The sequence below is a fragment of the Odocoileus virginianus genome, chromosome 4 (assembly GCF_023699985.2).
Source record: "Odocoileus virginianus isolate 20LAN1187 ecotype Illinois chromosome 4, Ovbor_1.2, whole genome shotgun sequence".
In the NCBI taxonomy this organism is placed as follows: Eukaryota; Metazoa; Chordata; class Mammalia; order Artiodactyla; family Cervidae; genus Odocoileus; species Odocoileus virginianus.
The window spans coordinates 23,621,679-23,637,681 of NC_069677.1; the positions used below are offsets into that span (position 1 = coordinate 23,621,679).

The 16,003-nt window shown below is 39.0% G+C and overlaps 1 protein-coding gene across 1 annotated transcript in view; it reads left to right on the forward strand.

The window, feature by feature from the left end:
- The first annotated feature begins 3,969 nt into the window (after positions 1-3,969).
- Positions 3,970-16,003, forward strand: part of LIPH (lipase H) — a 48,837-nt gene continuing 36,803 nt past the window's right edge. Inside the window, exon 1 of the mRNA XM_070466281.1 lies at positions 3,970-4,135. Within this exon, the coding sequence (XP_070322382.1) occupies positions 4,069-4,135 (67 nt within the window). The 5' untranslated portion in view covers positions 3,970-4,068. The remainder of the gene's footprint in view (positions 4,136-16,003) is intronic.

Below are 16,003 nucleotides of genomic sequence, written 5' to 3' on the forward strand. Positions count from 1 at the left end.
GATCTCTCTTGTTGCTTCACAGGGGCTCTAGAGCATGGACTCAGTAGTTGAGACACTGGGGCTTAGTCGCCCTTAGTTGCGTGTGGAATCTTTCCAGACCAGGGATTGACCCCATGTCCCCTGCATTGGCAGGGAGATTCTTAACCACTGGACCACCAGAGAAATCCTTTTGCAATGTCATTATTTTTTAATTGAAGCTCAAGAAATGTTCAACCAATGAAGGAATGAAAAAATGAAAAAATACAGGGATTTGGAGAAAGTTACCTTGATCTCTGAGGCTTCCAGGTGGCTCAGTGGTAAAGAACCCACCTGCCAAAGTGGGAAATGCAAGAGACACGGATTTGATCCCTGAGTTGGGAAGATCCCCTGGAGCGGGGCTCGGCAACCTACTCCAGTATTCTTGCCTGGAAAATCCCAAGGACAGAGGAGTCTGGCGGGCTTCAGTCCGTGGGACCGCTGTAGAGTCAAAAGAGTGGACACAACTGAAAACCCAGCACACACGCATGCCTGCAGGCCCGCACCATGATCTCCTCATAGAATGAAAGTGAAAGTGAAAGTTGCTCAGTCGTGTCTGACTCTGCGACCCCCTGGGCTATACAAGTGTATGGAATTCTCCAGGCCAGAATACTGGAGTGGGTAGCCCATTCCTTCTCCAGGGGATCTTCCTGACCCAGAAATCGAACTGGGGTCTCCTGCATTGCAGGTAGATTGTTTACCAACTGAGCTATCGGGGAAGCCCTTATAGAATGAAAATGAATCAAAGAAATAGATATATCTTACCAAACCTGGACCTGAAGTGAGAGATTGCTGGGCCACTGATGCAGATGAAAAGACAAAAGGGCATTACAGTGAGTCATATACCAACTTGGAGTCCTAGACCAGAGTGGGAGGGGACATAGGTCAACTTTTTGAATGCTGAAGCCTATGAGAGTCATAAAATCACCTCCCTTCAGTCCCATTACATTTCCATACCTGTTTTTCCTGTCCAGAAGCTTGCTTGCCTCTTTCTACTCTGCTCTCTGTAGCAGGTGACTTCTAGATTTAAAAAAAAAAAAAAAAAGCCAGTACGTAATACTAAACTGGAAATGAGGAAAATTGTGATGTTTTTGAGTTGTCATTTATCAGCGTCATAGTATTGAGAAGATTGACCATTATTCATTTTTATGATGAGTAGCTGATGAGAAATGAAGCAATGGTTTTGCTTAGAATACCTTTGACTAAAGAATACCATTTAATAGATGGTACTAAATGGTACTATTTAGTACCATCTGCTAATGGTACTATTAGCAGATCATTTGGAATTTTTAAAACCCTTTTATTTGGAAATAATTATCTGTTCATAGGAAGCTGCAAAATAGTACAGGGATGTCCCTTGTGTACTCATCCAGTTCCCCACAATCATAGCATCTTACATATCATGCCATCGAAACAAGAAAATTGTTTTTGGTACGGTCCACAGACTTCACTTAGATTTTTTTTTTTTTTTTTGGCTGCACAGTATGGCATGTGGGATCTTAGTTTCCCGACCAAGGATCCAGCCCTTGCTCCCAGCAGTGGAAGACCAGAGCCCTAACAACTGGGCCACCAGAGAAGTCCCAGATTTTACCTTTTTTTTTTTAAGATTTTACCATTTTTATATGCATTCATTTGTGCGTGTGCGTGTGTTGGGGGACAAGTGATTCTAAGCAATCTTATCACAAGTTAGATTCCTATAATCACTATCACAATCAAGAGAAGGAAGTAATCACCTCTCAAAGGTATTTTCTGTTCTGCCTTTCCTCACTCCTCTCCCCATCCTTTGGAAATGTTTTCTTTTTTTTTGCCTTATATTTGATATTTCTCACTAACCCCTACAAAAGGAGATGTGTTGTCCCGTTGATTCTTGTGCTATTTTGAATGCTGGAAGTAGGAGCACACAGCTAGGAAGTGAGGGGACCTTTTGTGCCCCTAGCAGGAAAATCATTAATAGTAACACAAAGAGGCCTCCCAAGAGACAAACTTCTTATTCCTATAATTGGCAAGTTTCCAGGAAAATGTACATTGGCTCCGACTAGATGAACACTTGGCATGGCACCAAAACTGATAGGAATTCAACAAATATTTATCAGGCAAGTACACTGCACCAACAGGGGCAATGCATTCCATAAAACATTCCTAACAGAATGTGAAACAATTCCCCATTTGTTCTGGAAAGCAGTTGCTTTCAGGTTAGTAAAGCTGATTGCAAATGGAAAGCAACAATAACAACAAATTAGCACCACTTATTTGGTTTTCCTATTTATGATTTTTAGTTTATATCTTCAAGCAGAAGACAAAAGCAGACTTAAGTGATGGCTAAAATTATTCACCTGAAACATCACTGCTAAAATGTCCTCTTCATTCCTGCACTCCCACAGAACGTTTCCACATGGTCCTTCTCAGTCCTGTAAGGCTCAACTTTTGAGGGGAGAGAAAGGTGCAGGGGATAAGTAATAACAACAGTGACCAAGTGGTGAGTGCATTTACCTTGGTAGGAGCCATGGTGTTAAGAATTTTATTTCCAGTCTCTCATTTAATCCATATAACAACCTGGTGAGATGTGCTGTTTTATCATCTTCATTCTACAGTCGAGAAAATGAAGTTCGAGAACTTAACTGCTTTGGTTAAGGCCAGTCAACTAGTGAATAGAAGACATGGGACGTGAACCCAGATCAGTAGACCACTGGTAGGGAGTCTTGGCATTCATTAGGTCTGAGATGTGACACAGAAAAACATGTGACACACAATCCCCAGTGATTCTGATGTCCTGATTCCTTGGAGAGCGTTGCTACAATTTACTTCCTGCAAGGAATGGGGTACAGACATGGAGAACTGATATACTTATATGGGCAATGCTGTCACTTCATAAACAATGTTAAATGACTAGTGGATTTTGCCTATGCTTTGGATGAAAATGTGTTCTTAAGTAGTTTCTGCATTTGTTCATCTAGTTTTCAGCTCTCCGGACCACCATCACAAGCCAGAGAAAGTGTTGCAAGCTCTTCCAGCAGAAGAATTAAACGACCCTGTAGCCATGGAGCACAAATTTAGTTACTCCCTATTTTGAAGTGCATGGATTCTGGCCTGTTCTCTATTTAAAGCTTTTTCATCTATTTTTTTCTTGAAGAAGGAAAGAAGGGAAGAGGAGAAGAACAGAAAAAAATGGGAGAGATGGGGGAGGGGAAAAGGAAGCAGAAGGGGAGGAGGAGGGGAGGGACTAGAGGGAGGAGGAAGAAGAACTAAGAGATAGGGCCTCTGGATGGCAAAACAATAAAATAAAGATATATAGAAACATTTTAAGGTTTCTCTTAACCTGAAACTTATTTTTACAAATATAAGTACATGATCGGACTTATTAATAAAATGTTCTTAATAAAATCTAGGGCTTCCCTGGTGGCTAAGGGGTAAAAAATCTGCAAAGCAGTATTTTAAAAAATACTGCAAAGCAGGGTTTGATCCCTGTGTCTGGAAGATCCCTTGGAGAAGGAATGACAACCCACTCCAGTATTCTTGCCTGGGAAATCCCATGGACATAGGAACCTGGCATGCTACAGTCCATGGGGTCTCAGAAGAGTTGGGCACAACTTGGAGACTAAACAACAACAACAATAAAAATCTCAAGACTGTCCTCTGAGAAATGAGTGTGTAAATAAACATAAGAGGTTATTTGGTATACACAGGCCTAACAGAAGACCCACCAGATTTCTTTCATTCACAAAAACAAAAGGGGAAAATATCTCAGATCATACCTGATTTCAACACACCAAGCCAAATGACTAATAAACCGCCCACAAGGAATGAAAGTATTTTGAACTAGTCATTCTGCAAATACGTATTATAATTTCCACATCTGCATAAAATTGTGCAAGCAGAAATACACCTGACCTTTTATTGAAAGGAGGAGGAGTCACATATCCCGAAAGGGTTGGGACCGGCCTGCAGTCCCTGGGGAACTTCCTGTTGTCACGGCATGGGGTTAGTTATCTAAACTCTGAGTGTAGAGGCTAAGACTCTGGGAAGAAAATCCCTCTTCTTGTGAAGGTCACACACATGGGCTCCACTTTCCATATGCTGAGATTATACTTCCTCCTCAGTTTGATGTGCTTGGTGAGATCAGGTAAGTCATTTATTGAATAGTTTTCTTAATTATTTAAAAAAAATTACTATTACTGTCATTTTATCATCCTAGTTCCTTCACTAGACTTTCCAAGTGTCATACAGTTATTTATTTTTAGGAAAGAAGATATGGATTAACCTTTTTCTATTTCTGAAAGGACTTTCTTTTTCCTCAGTAGTAAAAGAAACTATTATTCCTTTCAATTAGCCTGTTCTTCTGATGTACAAAAATGAAATATGCTGAAAAATCTAGAGTAGTGTGGCTTTCTTTCATAGTTAATTTTTCTGTGCTTTTCTACTATGAATTAAGATCATTTATTTCCTGGAGTTTAAAATTTTTACTTTAATATCTATTACAGACAGTGTAGGTTTTTATAGCTTTCATGCATCAAATGTTTATTTAAATCATTTTCATTAAACAAACCCATGATTTTATATGTGTAAAACCTCTTGAAATGGTGTCTGGCATATTGATAACTTAAAATTTTTGTACTTATGGGCATACATACATACAAAATTATTAATCATAATGAAGAAATAAAAATTAACACAGTAATGTTTGCAACAAAGTAACAAAAATTAAGTGAAAAAAATTTTTAAAAAGCGCTAGGCACTTCTCAGCTTTTTAGAAGTCCAGTACTTTTTCACATAGTTTAATTAATGAAGGTTGGTATAATTTTTCTGATGGGAAGTATGTTAAACATTAGGACCCATAAAAATGTTCATGTCCTTTGAACTAGTAAAACCATTGCTGAGAATTTGTTCTAAACAAATATCTTGTAAAAGAAAAAAAAAATCTTTTATACAAAGATGATTCTAGGTCATCTGTAATCTTGAAACTAGATGCAGCAGAAATGTTTCTACATACGGGAATGGATAAAGTACAGTGTAACAACTTTGAAAAATATGTAGCCTTCAGAGATAATTCTGAGGCTACGCAGAAATGTCCAAGCATGTTTATAACATGTCATATTATTAAAAAAGTCAAAGAAAGCAGAACTCAAACTTGTAGGTAAACTAAGATTACAACTATACCAAAATCATATATGTATGCCTGTAAATAGTTTCAATGGGAAATGGAAAAAATTATTTGTTAGTATTTCAGGCTTATAATAAATTTTTTTTAATTTGTGCTTTTGAAGTTGATTTAATAGTAAGTTAAAATTAAAATATTGATAATATTTGGAGAGGGAGGTGGGAGGGGGGTTCAAGAGAGGGGACACATGTACGCTCATGGCTGATTCGTGTCAATGTATGGCAAAAACCACTACAAGATTATAAAGTAATTAGCCTCCAATTAAAATAAATAAATAAATTATTATAAAGATACATTAAAATAAATTAATAAAATTTATTAATTAAATTTTAAATAAATTAATTAAAACAAATAAATTTACAGAAAAACAAAAAAATAAAATATTGATAATATTTTAAATTGAGAGGTCACCATTTTAGAGTTTGTGTTTATTATCATAATTTTTTTTTTAAGTAAAATAGATTTAGAGATAGCTTAAGGGGAGTGGGACCTAACCTTAACACAAGAACCTGATGGTATTTTGTGGGTACTTTCTTCACGTCTCCCATTATATATTTCAGTTACAAAGTTGGAACTAATTTTTTGTGACCTGCCTTTTTTAAAATATCTTTTTTAATTTTTAAAATCGAGTGTAGTTGATTTACAGTGAATCTACCTGCCATGCAAGAGACACAGGAGACTTGGGTTCAGTCCCTGGGTCGGGAAGATCCCCTGGAGGAGGAAATGGCTACCCACCCCAGTCTTCTTGCCTGGAAAATTCCATGGACAGGGGAGCCTGGAGGACTACAGTCCATGGGTTCGCAAAAAGTCAAGCAGGGCTAAGCGACTAAGCCTGAGTAAGATAGGTCATTATAAGATAGTGAGCATAGTTCCCTGTGCTGTACAGAAGGTCTCTGCATATCAGTTAACCTCAAATTCCCAATTTATCTCTCCCCCATCTGGTAACCATTGACCTGCCTTTTTGCGTGCTAAGTCGCTTCAGTCATGTCTGCTTCTGTACAACCTATGGACTGCAGCCTGCCAGGCTCTTCTGTCCATGTGATTCTCCAGGCAGGTTCTTTATCACTAGCGCCATGTGGAAAGGTTTTCCTTAACATTACCTCATCAGTAAAGTCTTGCTTTAAGTCATTCCACAAGACCCACTGCTACCTAATGGAACCCAAGCAGATCAAGACATCACGATAAACTTCTATAGCTAGAAGGAAAATAATTATAGCTGTAAGCTAAATCCAGTCTTCTTAGTATCTGCTAAACCATGATCTGAGAACTTTCATGGGGGAGGATATTAAATAATAAGTAGAAATTATCAATCACAGGTACATTTACTTATTGTTTTTCCCCTTCTTGACTTGCAGTCCAAAATTGAGCGATTAAGATGTGATTCTGAAATCCCAAGAATACAAGTCTTTTACTTTCAGAGATTATTATTTTGTTGCTCTAACCTTCATGAAATCATGATGGGAATTTTGGCTGTACTCTTACCAGTGTACAAAGCAATGGCTGGCAGACTCTACCAGAATTATTTGTGGAATTTGTTGAAAATGCAGATTATCTCCAGAGATCCAGACTCAGTGGGTCTGGGGTGAGGGCTAGGAATCTGCATATTAAACAAATTCACAAAGCTTTTCAGCTTGCAGGTGTTTCAAGGAACAGAGGCTGATAAATGTTATAAATTAAAAAAATTTGTTTTAAATTTTATCCTGGACTATAGTTGATGTACAATGTTGTGTTCTTAAGTAATTTTTAAAGTTACCCTGCTATCAAAATTTTGACCTATAGCAACTTGTGCAAAACTGGATAGATATTTTCCTAGAGAATACCTTTGTGCCTAATCAGAGAAAGAATTATCTCCTCAAATATAGGAAACTCCCTTCAGAATGATTTATAACTCCGTGTGTGTGTGTGTGTGTGTGTGTGTGTGTGTGTGTGTGTGTGTATGCACGCTGCTTTGTGACTCACCTGTCTCCAGGAAAACAAAGGTTACTAAGGGGTGGAGCATGAAGGTGCATATTTTTTGCACATGATTATGAGATAAGAGTAAGGAAATTTGGCATCTCATTTGTTTTCTGGATTATATCCTAAAGAAATTCAAGCTGGTCGTTAAAAGCAGAGACATCCTTCCAACAAAGAAGGCATTCAGCCCATTTTTTTCCTTGCCTGTCTCTGCCAGTATAGAAGAGAAACAAAGATATTCCATCAATTTTGGCCATGGCCAACTGTGAACCCATCTCAGTCTGGCTCAGGATGGATTTTTAATGCCAAATTCAGTGTTGTTCTCCACATAAAAAAATATAGACTGAGTTACTTTTCAGATTAAAAAGAAAAAATCAGTAGAATTTCATTGTAGGGACATGTCACCTTCCCCTTCCACTTCTCTCTTCAAAGTAGGAGTCCAACTCATTTTCTAATTTCTCTGAGTCAAAATTTCTGGACCAAAGAGATGTTTATTTCTGAGACTTTTGGAAGTTCCTGCAGAACAGTGTTTTTAAGCAAGCTTAAGAGTGTGCTCAAGTGTGGGTTTCTGGAAATCTCCTGGCTCCATCAGTCAACATGTGGTGGGCTGTGTGTCCTGGACACTGACTTGGCATCCACTGCCCACAGCGCAAAATATTCAACAGTGTATTCCTTCATCTAGGTCTGAATCTCAGTATTTTTAGGTAGAATCGAGTCAATATACCTGTCTGCGGACCTCTGTTCTAAAGAAGTTATTCATACACATTTGCGTCATGTTTAGAGGTGGGGGGAATAAGGGCTGGAGCACACCTTGGAACCCAAAACTTGAGAGGAAATAAGTGTAAGTCAGAGCCCTCGCTGTTTACTTCCTGACTCGATATGGTGCATCAGGGTGAAATAAGGTGGAATTTCACTGCTGTCACGGGGGTTTGGAGGCTAGTGAACTGGAATTTCACCAATCATGGGTCTGAGAGGAACTGACACTTTGACTTTTAATAAGCTGACTCGGCCATATCGAGAGGTTTAATAGGAACCTGTCTTTGCTCATTGGCTCTCATAGAACCTCAGAGCCTTCTGTCCTCTTGCCCCACTCACAATTGCTTCACCGGTGGGGTATTTCTGCCTACAGTTCCATCATCTCCCTTCACAGACACCTCTTTGGATGTGAATGAGGAGTTTCCTCTTTCTGTAGGAGTTTTCCCCAATCAGACATGTGGGAGCTGAAATCAGTTCTTCCAAAGGCAGGTAGAAACCAAAAGCCAGAACTGAGCATGACCCCAAGATAGCATGGGCATTTAGCATCAAGGCAGTGTATCTTGCGAATACAGAGCCAAAGGATCCCTTGGAAGTTTATGTCAGAAAGGAAGCAAGGTTGTCAGTGATCAGTCTGAGGGAATCACACTTTTCTATCCAAGCGAAACTCACTCAAAATAAGCCAATCTAGGGAAATAGATTATTCCCTGGTTTTTTTTTTTTTGGTTATAGCCTAAGGAAATATAGCAGGTGGATAAAAATAAGAGATATCTTTCCAACCAAGAGGACATTTTATGTAACTAACTCAACTTTCTGTGGTAAAACAAAATAATAGTTATATTTAGTCCCTAAGGCTGAGAATAAGAGTTATTTATTTTGCACAGAAACAGCTAGCTTCAATCACTCCCCAACTGCCAACAGACTGACCAAAGTCAGGGCTTTATTTAGCCTGCAGTGGTAGAAAATGGAGGTCTGTCACCCTCAGTTTCCAAGGTGAAAGAAAGCAAACTGGAAAATTAGGAGCCTTATTTGATTGTGACCGAAAAATGAAATGTCTGCCCAGTCACCTCCAAAAGAATTTTTATCTTTTTTTCATTCTTTAAAAAAAAAAACAAAACAATTTTATCTATTTATTTTTGGATGTACTGGGTCATCGTTGCTGCTCGGGTTTTTTTTTTTTTTCCTCTAGTTGCAGCAAGTGGAGGCTACTTTCATCAGCGTGCGAACTTCTCATTGCAGTAGCTTCCCTTGTGGAACACGAGGCTCCAGGAAGTGTGGGCTTCAGTAGTTGCAGTTCCCAGGCTCTAGAGCACAGGCTCAGGAGTTGTGGTACACAGGCTTAGTTGTTCTGAGGTGTGTGGGATATTCCCGGACCAGGATTCAAACTGTGTCTCCTGCATTGGAGACACCACTGAGCCACCAGGGAAGCCCCACCCCCTTTTTTTTTTTTTAAATTCTTTCCATGAAAGTATGAAATTACAGGAGGAATTTTTAAAAAATCAGTTTTATTAAGATATAATTCACACACCATACAATCCACCCATTTAAAGTGTTTTCTAATATATTCACAGATATATGCAACTGTCACTAGTCAATTTTAGGGCTTTTTCATGACCTCAAAAGGGAACTGAATACCCTTTACTACACCCCATCTCTCCATCTCCTCCCATCCCCAAGCCCTAAGCAACCACTAATCTACTTTCTGTCTGTATAGATTTCCCTATTTTGGACATTTTTAATGAATAGAATCATATAATATGTGGTCTTTTGTAACTGACATCTTTCACGTGTTATAGTATTTTCGAGATTCGTCGTTGTGGCATGTGGAACCATGTTTGTTACCTAAAAGGTATTTATTAGCCAAAAAAACCTGCTTGATATAAAGGTGAAAAAAACACCTATCTGATCAACATTCTAATTACAAGAGTAAACTATGGTATTTTCAGGTCTTTTTAAAAAATATGTTTTTTAATTGATTTTTCTGGCTGTGTTGGATCAGGTGGTGGTTGCAGCACACAGGCTCTCTAGCTGTGGCACTTGGGCTTAGTAGTTGTGGCACTTGGGCTTAGTAGTTGAGTCTCATGGGCTTAGCTGCTCTGAGGCATGTGGGATCTTAATTCCTTGCAACTGCCCCTTCATTCGGAGAAGGCAATGGCAACCCACTCCAGTACTCTTGCCTGGAAAATCCCATAGGCAGAGGAGCCTGGTAGGCTGCAGTCCATGGGGTCGCTAAGAGTCGGACACGACTGAGTGACTTCACTTTCACTTTTTACTTTCATTCATTGGAGAAGGAAATGGCAGCCCACTCCAGTGTTCTTGCCTGGAGAATCCCAGGGATGGCGGAGCCTGGTGGGCTGACGTCTGTGGGGTCGCACAGAGTCGGACACGACTGAAGCGACTTAGCAGCAGCAGCAGCCGCTTAATTGCAAGGTGGATTCTTAACCACTGGACCATGAGGGAAGTCCCTGTTTTCCGATATTTTAATTAAAAGAAATGCAAATTTCTTGATATATTAAATTTTTTAGATTAGGCTTTTCTTTGGTTAGTAAGAAAGTCCTGAAAAAAAAAAAAGTCCTGGAAAATTTGTTTTCTTAGGTAGATACCGCTTGTCCTTTCAAATCAGCTAGTTTGAAGATCTTAGAATTTCATTTCCTAAAGGAATGCTAGAGTGGGCTAAATGGCTAAGGAATAAGGGACCAACCTCATTTTAATATGAGCAAATTGATGAGCCAAATAGATTATTTGTTTTACCTTGTCAGGGAGAAGAACCTCACTTGTATACTGGCTAATAAAGCTTCCCTTTTCCAAATCATTGGTTGAATTAAGGAAACTAAAATGATGGAAGGAAGGAATTTATTTAGCACTTGTTTTATATCAAATCTCTTACTTAGTTACTTATTTAGTCTTTATAATCCTATGAGATCAATACTATTAACCCAATTTATCAATATCATTAACAATTACTAGTTTTGGGGACTTCCCTTGTGGTAAAAAGTGGCAGAAAGTGAAGAGGAACTAAAGAGCCTCTTGATGAAGGTAAAAGAGGAGAGTAGAAAAAGCTGGCTTAAAACTCAACATTCAGACAACTAAGATCATATCATCCAGTCCTATCATTTCATAGCAAATAGATGGGGAAAATGTTGAAACAGTGTCAAATTTCATTTTCTAGGGCTTCAAAATCAATGCAGATGATGACTGCAGCCATGAAATTAAAAGACACTTGCTCCTTGGAAGAATAGCTTTGTCAAATATAGACAGTGTTTTAAAAAGCAGAGACATCACTTTGCTGGCAAAGGTCTGTATAGTCAATGCTATGGTTTTTTCTGTAGTCATGTATGGATGTAAGTGTTGAACCATAAAGAAGGCTGAGTGCAGAAGAATTGACACTTTCAAACTGTGGTGCTGGAGAAGACTCTTGAGAGTCCCTTGGACAGCAAGGAGATCAAACCAGTCAATCTTAAAGGAGATCAACCCTGAATGCTCATTGGAAGGACTGATGCTGAAGCTGAAGCTCCAATATTCTGGCCACCTGATGCAAAGAGCTGACTCATTGGAAAAGACCCTGATGCTGGGAAAGATTGAGGGCAGGAGGATAAGCAGACAACAGAGGATGAGATGGTTGGATGGCATCACTGACTCAAAAGGACATAAATTTGAGATATGTTAAAACTCAGGGAGATAGTGATGGATGGAGAAGCCTGGCATGCTGCAGTTCATGGGGTCGCGGAGAGTCGGACAAGATTTAGCGGCTGGAGAACAGCGATAACATCTGGTGGTCCAATGATTAAGACTCCGCATTCCCAATGTAGGGGCCCGGGTTCAATCCCTGGTCAGGGAACTAGATCCCACATGCCACAACTAAGACCCGGCACAGCCAAATAAATAAACAGAAAAATAAATAAAATAGTTACTAGTTTTTTGGCATCTACAATGTATCATGTGACACTTTGGACACTTCACAGGCATTTTCTCTCATTCTCACATCAGACCTGACAGCCAGACTAGGATGAGAGTGCGGCAAGTAAGGCACTCACCAGGTGCAATGTTTGGAAGGGACACCAAAATAGTAATCAAGATAAGTCAACTTATGACTTTTTAATGCAATAAAATATTTTATTTTTGTAATATTTTAATGTAACACAAGTGATATTTTAATATCTAAATATTTTACTATCATTTAATATTTAATGCAAATTTAATATGCATATCATTAATAATGCATATTATCATGCATAGATGATATTTTAATGCAATATTTTTAAAAGATAAAAATCAACCCAAATCTATGATGAACAGAATGTCAAACATTTTAGTAAGATATGTTACTGATCATTTTACTTGTCGGTGTTATTGTACAACAGAAAAAAAAATCATTTCTGGGTCCATGACAACTTACTTCCTTGCTAGGTGGCTTATATTATAAGAGGTGACCGCAGTGTATGAACAGATTAAATAAATGAGGGCTCTTTATCACTTGGTTCAAAATATGGGAGGATATTTTGATAAATATATGTATACTTATATAAATATGTATGGACTTCCCAGGTGTGCTAGTGGTAAATAACCCGCCTGCCAATGCAGAAGACATAAGAGATGCAGGTTGGATCTGTGGGTTGGGAAGATCCCCTGGAGAAGAGTTTGGCAACCCACTGTAGTATTCTTGCCTGGAGAATCCCCATGGACAGAGCAGACTGTTGGGCTACTGTCCATGGGGCCGCAAAGAGTCAGATAGGACTGAAGTAACTTAGCACGTTCATGTAAACGCGTACATTTACATGGTGTATTTTTTCTTTTGCCTTGGGCTCACTATGACTCTGCAAAGCACTGCCTGACAGATTGGCATTATTACGATCATTTTACACATGCAAAACTGAGGCCTGGAGAGGTTAGGTAATTAATTAAGAGAAATCACATAGCTTGTAGGCAATGGCGTTGAACTTCAAACCTAGGTCTGTCTCCAAAACCCAGGCTCTTTCCAAAACTGTGTTGTGTTTTTGTGTACGACATTAGACCAGAGTTGGCAAGGGCTTCCCAGGTGGTGCAGTGGTCAAGAATTTGCCTGCCATTGCAGGTGATGCAAGAGACATGGGTTCAATTCCTGGGTCAGGAAGATCCCCTGTGGTAGGAAATGGCAACCACCCCAGTATTCTTGCCTGGAAAATTTGGTTAAGATATTAGACCAGAGCTGGCAAACTTCTGTAGAGAGCCATATAGTAAATATTTTCCACTCTGTGGGACAGTGGTCACTGTTTAACCACTCAATTTTGCCTTATACCAAGAAAACAACTAAAGACAATATGCTAATGATCATGGCTGGATTTGGCCCATGGGCAGTCATGTATTAGATTATAATAAAGTATCTCAGGCACATATAAGTTATCTCTGAAGATGTTTTAGCTAGCTTTCCCTGACATCCTAATTGAATATGTTTCTTTTAATTTAACAGAAGGAAGACAGTAAATGATAATCAGGCCTGCCCTACACAAGGGTCTGAATTCATCGCTGGATGGGAGATGTCACCCATACAACTGTAATTTTCCGATTGTCAACAGGAAATGGCATTTCAAAGGGACTGAATTTCAAAGTAGTCTGAAGAGTAAAGGCAAAGTTTTTCCCCTTTCAAATAAACTATAATAGAAGAGGTTAAGCTTTAGAAACCAGTTTAACATGTTCTGCCAAGCTGTTAATACTACCTTTGAGCAAACTCGACTTTGTAACAAAACAACAAAATAACAAGGTTTGCTTTCTGAAGGGGTGTGTGTGTGTGTATGTGTGTGTGAGAGAGAGGTGCTCAGTTGTAATGAGTAGCCCTTCCCTTCTCCAGGAGATCTTCCTAACCCAGGGATTGAACCCAGGTCTCTCATATTACAGGCAGATTCTTTACAGTCTGAGCCACCAGGGAAACCTAAAGTAAAATGTAAAGAACTATATGAGGGTGAAGCAATGTAACAAATTTGCTATTCACATATATCTACTCCTTACATGCTCTCCAAATTACGTGAGAATTTCAGGCCCAACAACAGGACAAGTTCTTGAGCTTGGTGCTGGGTACACACTACTAGACTAAAAATAATACAGTGCACGCCCTAGAGAAGCTTAAACTAATTTGTAATGTAGTCCAAAATAAGATAAATGTAATATATTCTTTTAATTCTGAGAGGAAAAGGATTAATAACTTGAGGCAATTTTAAGCAAAGAACTTTAGGGCGGAGTGCATGACCTATTATTGTTTGCATATGATTTTCCAGGCTGTGTCTCCTGCAGATATATTTCTAATAATTTCAGTCACAATGCGTTTCATGCTTCATTTACTTTATAAACATTATGTCATACACTACATAGTATTTATATGGATCATTCTGAATGGCTGGCTAATGTGTTAACAGATTGATATTCATTTATCCAGGAAATATTTGAAGCAGGCCCTATTCTTGGCACTGGGAACGTAAGAATGGATAAATGGACAAATAGATTAGTTATCTTGGAACTTCTGTGCTCGTGGGGGAAGTTATTTCAGAAAAGGAAAAAATGTTTCAGGTTTGTGGTATGAAAAAACAAGTAATATTTAAGGGAAAAAAATGGAGTGGAATTCAACACAAGGAAGTAGAATATCTATAAATCCGGGGGGAAAGTATATAAAGTCAGAGCATCATTTAGGCCAAGGAATTCACTTACAGATGAGAATAGTACAGTGAATAGGTTATCCACTAGCCACCCCACACTTTTCCAACTTAAAAAAAAAAGGAGTCAACTTTAACTGTAACTAATCAAACTGCATCCAGGAATGTCTCCAAACAATCAAACAAAAGAAACAGGATAAAATTGTCCTATTGAAAAAATCAACACTTTCTACCAGCCCCAGAGCTTCTGAGGGTTAGATCAAAGGCAGTCCCCCATTCCTAAAGCTGGGTCCATCCCCCATGCAAGTTTCTTACCCCATGAGCATGGCTGGGGATGGGTGAAGGGCCATCCAGGAGCCTGTCTTGAAATCAAGAGCGAGTCATTGAGAAGCGGATGGAGAAGGCCAGGCAAAGGACTCACTGTGAGCAATGATCTTGCACTTTCTAGAACTAAAACTACATAACCAGGCAAATACAGTTCTAGAAGATAAATTTTACAGAAACTTTATCTTCATTATTCATGGCAGTTCCTGTTCTGTAAAGGCGCTCAGGCACTGAAGTAGCAGTTACTAGACCATTGCTCGGAGGGGAAATAAAGGGTTAGGTTCTGGGGAGCCTCTGGTTATGGCATTTTTGTTGACTGATCAATCAATACATAATCTGGTTTTATATGTGCTTCTGTTTAAAGACACTGTATTTAATATATATCATTTACTTGCTAACATTGAACTCATGGCCAGCTCTATAACTCATACCTGAACAATGCTTACGTAACACCTTTTCTCTGTAAGGTAACATCACAGCCTTTATGAGTTTAGAGACTCCAGCCAGCAGTTGAGGACTATGTTTTTAAACAGAGAAATCACAAAGAAAAGGCACAAGAAGCAAAAAATGTGGCAGTAATAGGCCAGGAAAAGGACATTTGTTGCAAGAGCTGAAACAAGAAGGCAGAGCGTTGGTGTGTTTGACCACTGCTGAGAGTGTCTCGTGGAGCAACTTAGATATTTCTTTTTGCCACTCGGCACAGGTCTGTGCATGATTGCAAAAGCCCCTCAAGTATTGATTTCAGTGGTTACAAATACAATTTGGGTTTTATTTTAGGTCTTTAGATAGAGTGTTTACTACTGTGCTTTATCACTTGCAAATATTTTGCATTCTTATTTTATATGCATTCAATATTATGTAATATTTTTATTTATTAAAAATAAAATTTCTGCCCTCAAGGGCTCCCAGTCTGCTGCTGAGGTGTGTGTGGTAATCACACTCTTCTTTCCTCTGGGTTTCAACCAACTGAGAAACTGACCCATGGCTAAAAGTTTATTCAGCTTTATTGTTGACATAGCTGGATTTTGACAAAGTGGAAACCAAATCATTTTCTCCTTCTAATGCAAAACAGAGGTCCCCTGCTGACCTTTCCCCAAGTGGCAGGGTCTACCTGTCACCAGGGTGGGGGATAGAGGAGAGAAACCATGGAAGGGAAAGAGGGGGCCCTCCTTCCTAGGGAGTG